Source organism: Rhinopithecus bieti, unplaced genomic scaffold, assembly GCF_001698545.2.
Source record: "Rhinopithecus bieti isolate Rb0 unplaced genomic scaffold, ASM169854v2 scaffold_28055, whole genome shotgun sequence".
NCBI lineage: Eukaryota > Metazoa > Chordata > Mammalia > Primates > Cercopithecidae > Rhinopithecus > Rhinopithecus bieti.
In genome coordinates, this window is record NW_016812914.1 from 1,736,870 (window position 1) to 1,741,525 (window position 4,656).

The 4,656-nt window shown below is 51.3% G+C and overlaps 1 protein-coding gene across 1 annotated transcript in view; it reads right to left on the reverse strand.

Moving 5' to 3' along the window:
• Positions 1–590, reverse strand: part of ANKRD24 (ankyrin repeat domain 24) — a 29,932-nt gene extending 29,342 nt beyond the window's left edge. Inside the window, exon 1 of the mRNA XM_017847152.1 lies at positions 137–590. Coding sequence (XP_017702641.1) covers positions 137–343 — 207 coding nt within the window. The 5' untranslated portion in view covers positions 344–590. The remainder of the gene's footprint in view (positions 1–136) is intronic.
• Positions 591–4,656: the final 4,066 nt, after the last annotated feature.

A 4,656-nucleotide genomic window follows, 5' to 3' on the forward strand; every position in this document is an offset into this window, starting at 1 on the left:
CCCCGCCCCGCCCGCCTGGTCCCGCCCCCTCCCCCTCGCCCCCCTCGCCAGCCCCCTCCCCCACGGGATGGAATGGGAAGACCCAGGAAGGGGGCTGGGCGCTGAGGGAGGGGGCGCCGCCCCGGCCCCTCCTGACCTTGTCGCCTGGAGGAGGATGAGGACGCGGCGCCGGGGGCCGGGTTCCCACACCTGCGCAGGCCGCCGGCTGCATCTCCAGGGGACCCGCGGGCGTCCATCTCCGCCTCCTCCGAGTCGGCCAAGGGCGCGCAGGTGCCTCCGGGCCTCCGCAGCCTCGCACCGCCACGCGGCCGGCAGGGCTCTCGCCACTCACGCTTTCATTCATTCACTCACTCATTCGTTCAACCATTCGTTCATTCATTCACCGGCCCGCCCATTCATTCATTCACTCACCCATTCGTTCATTCTCTTATTCGTTCGTTCATTCATTTATTCATTTGTTCATTCACTAGTTCATTCGATCAACCACTTGTTCATTCCTTCACGCATTTGTTTATTCGCTCACTTTCATTCATTCATTCACTCACCCATTCGTTCACTCATTCATTCGTTCATTCCCTTGTATATTCATTCATTTACCCATTTGTTTATTCGCTCACCCTTTCATTCATTCACTCATTCATTCGTTCTCTCATTCATTCATCATTCACGGGCTCAGCCATTCATTCATTCACTCATTCATTCATTCGTTTATTCATTCGTTCATTCACTCAGTCATTCGTTCACCCACTCGTTCATTCCTTCACCCATTTATTTGCTCACCCTTTCATTCATTCACTGGCTCATCCATTTGTTCATTCGTTCATTCTTGTATCACCCATTCATTCATTCATTCCCACACCATTCCTTCCTGCATTCACTCATTCCTGCATTCATTCACTCACTCATTTGTTAATTCATTTGTTGGCTCACCCATTCATCCATTCATTTGTTCACTCACCCATTCATTCATTTGTTCACCACTCATTCGTTTGTTCATTCCCACACCATTCATTCATTCATTCTCGCATTCATTTGCTCATTCATTGGCATGCCCATTCGTTCATTCATTCACCCATTGGCTCACCCATTCATTCATTCACTCTTTTGTTCATTCACTCTTTTGTTCATTCATTCATTCATTCGCCAGTGGGGATCTGCAGTCCTACACACCTGAATTTGAATCCAGCACCCCGCCCCTGCCCCAGCCTTTCCTACCTATATGACTGGGCCAACAGACTTACCCGTTTTGGACTTCACCTTCCTCCTCTCTAAAATGGGTTTCATAATAAATAGTTCCTACCGCGGAGGGTTACTGGGAGGATGCTGAAGTACTACCTGCGTAGCACTCAGTCGACCGGTGCCTGGCATACAGTAAGCGCACAATAAAACTGTGACTCACAGAAAGAGCTAGCTGGCCCTGGCGCAGCTCTGACATTCTCTAGCCATTTCCAGTCCATTTCCGCCACTCCTGGGACCCGCAGCTCCTCCAGCAGAGGAGATGCCTTGGGTTCCTCCTGGTCACTGCCGCGTACCCAGTGCCTGGCCCACGGCAGGTGCTCCCCAAATATGCATCAGATGAACACTTGGGGGAGATGCTCCTTCATGCAATAAGTATTTATTGAGCACCTACTGGATGCCACGCAGCATTCGCAGGCCTGGAGACTCTGGGAGCACAGCCAAGACCCTTGCAGGTAGCTGGCATTTTAGAAGGAGCCCTGGAGGTCAGGAGCGGTGGCTCACGCCTCTAATCCCAGCACTTTGGGAGGCCGAGGCGGGCGGATCACCCGAGGTCAGGAGTTCGAGATCAGCTTGACCAACATAGTGAAATCTTATCTCTACTAAAAATGCAAAAATTAACTGGGTGTGATGGCAGGCGCCTGTAATCCCAGCTACTCAGGAAGTGAGGCAGGAAAATTGCTTGAACCCGGGAGGCAGAGGTTGCAGTAAGCCGAGATGGCGTCACTGCACTCCAGCCTGGGTGACAGAGCGAGACTCCATTGCAAAACAAACAAATAATAACAAAAACAAACAAACAAAAAACGAAAACAAACAAACAAAAAAAAACACGAGGTCTTCCAGAGCCAGAATTTAAGAACAACGACCCAGCAGACAGGCGACAGGGGCTTGAATTCAGTTTGGTTATATCATCCTTGCTGTGTGACCTTGAGCTAATCGCTTTCCCTCTCTGAAATTCTCCCTCTCAATTTCTTAGCTGTTAAATTAGATAGATAATGGGACAGGCACCAAGGAGGCACTGTGGGCATTTGAGGCTGGATCTTTCTCTAGGGTGGGGCTGTCCTGGGCACTGCAGGGTGCTGAGCAGCATCCCTGGCCTCCACCCACTCCACAACCGAGCACCTCCAAGTTGTGACAAGCACAGATGTCCCAACATTGGCAAGTGTCCCTCCATTGACACACTGACCACTGGCTTAGGGCTGGGTGAGCATTGAGCATTCATTCACATGTCGGTGTGGTCTGTGATTATTCTTAGACATTATTTATTTATTTTTTTATTGAAAAGGAGTCTTGCTCTGTCGCCTGGGTTGGAGTGTAGCGGCATCATCTCAGCTCACTGCAACCTCTGCCTCCCAGGTTCAAGCAATTCTCCTGCCTCAGCCTCCCGAGTACCTGGGATTACAGGCACGCACCACCACGCCTAGCGAATTTTTGTTTTTTGTTTTTTTTTGAGATGGAGTCTTGCTCTGTCGCCCAGGCTGGAGTGCAGTGGTGCAATCTCAGCTCACTGCAAGCTCCGCCTCCCGGGTTCATGCCATTCTCTTGCCTCAGCCTCCAGGTGCCCGCCGCCACGCCTGGCTAGTTTTTTGTATTTTTCAGTAGAGACAGGGTTTCACTGTGTTAGCCAGGATGCTATCGATCTCCTGACCTTGTGATCTGCCCGTCTCAGCCTCCCAAAGTGCTGGGATTACAGGCTTGAGCCACTGCGCCCGGCCACGAATTTCTGTATTTTTAGTAGAGACGGAGTTTCGTCGTGTGGGCCAGGCTGTCTCGAACTCTGACCTTGTGTTCGGCCTGCCTTGGCCTCCCAAAGTGCTGGGATTACAGGCATGAGCCACCGCGCCCGGCCCTCTTAGACAGCTTTGGACAAGAGGAGGGAGGAGTGGGAACCAAGGCAGGAAAATGGAAAGTGACAGGCATTTGGGAAGGAGGGTGTCCTTGAAACTCCTCTCTGTTTCCACCCTTGGGGGTGGGGAGGTCCTCTGAGCTTTTCCAGAGAAGAGACTGAAATGGATCTCTGAGCTCAGGCATTTGGTTTCCAATTGTCTCCTGCACTTGTCCTCCTGGATGCCATACAAGATCAGAGCAAATGCCAGGCGCGGTCGCTCATGCCTGTCATCCCAGCACTTTGGGAGGCTGAGGCAGGCAGATCGCCTGAGGTGGGGAGTTCGAGAACAGTCTGGCCAACATGGCAAAACCCCATCTCTACTAAAAATACAAAAAACTAGCCAGGCGTGGTGGTGCATGCCTGCAATCCCAACTACTTGGGAGGCTGAGGCAGGAGAATCGCTTGAACCCGGGAGGCGGAGGTTGCAGTGAGCCGAAGTTGCACCATTGCACTCCAGCCTGGGTGACAGAGTGAGACTCCGTCTCGGAAAAAAAAAAAAAAATCAAAGTAAATGCCCCTCGGAGCCCACTGAGGTATACCATGGATAATGCCATCCCTCCAGGATTCATTCAAGCCCTGGCATCACCCTGATGCCTCTCTCTTGCCCCATATTCAGTCCACCGGCCGAGCCCACTGGCTGCACACTGGGTCCTATTCTGCCCCTTCTCACCCCTTCCACGGCCACCACCGTAGTCTAGCCCCATCACTGCAGGTTCTGCCTCTGGGATGCATCCTTCCTGGTCTCCAGCCTCTGACCTTGTCGCCTTGTCCCGTCTCCCCCAGCAACCAGAGGCAGCTTCCTAAACCCTGCATCAGACCTCATCTCTCTCTCCTGCACAAAAGCCTCCAGAGACCTCACTCAGCTTAAAATGCAAACTGCTCACAGCAGCCCAGATCCTGCCCACTGCCTGTTTCCGCAGAGAATGGTATTTACACGTGTGAGTCGTTGGGGGGGGGGGCGGGGAAATCAAAATAAGAATCATCCTTCCTGACACGTGAAAAATGATATGAAATTCACATTTCTGGCTAGGCGCAGTGGCTCACGCCTACAATCCCAACACTTTGGGAGGGCAAGGTGGGCTGATGGCCTGAGGTCAGGAGTTTGACACCAGCCTGGTCAACATGGTGAAACCCCGTCTCTACTAACAATACAAAAATTAGCTAGGCATGGTGATGCACGCCTGTAATCCCAGCTACTCGTGAGGCTGAGGCAGAAGAATCGCTTGAACATGGGAGGCTGAGGTTGCAGTAACCCGAGAGCACTCTAGCCTGGGCAACAGAACCAGACACCATCTCAAAACAAAACAAAACAAAAAAACTCACATTTCAATGTCCATAAATAAAGTTGTATTGGGGCCAAGCCCTGCCCATTCATTTATAGATGGTTGGATACCACACGCAGGGTATGAAAAAAAAGGTGTAGATAATCAAAGGCTATTCTCAGGCTGCAATGGCAGAGCTAAGGCTGATCTACACCACGAACCAAAAATAGTTACCCTCTGGCCTTTTTTTTTTTTTTTTTTTTTTTTTTT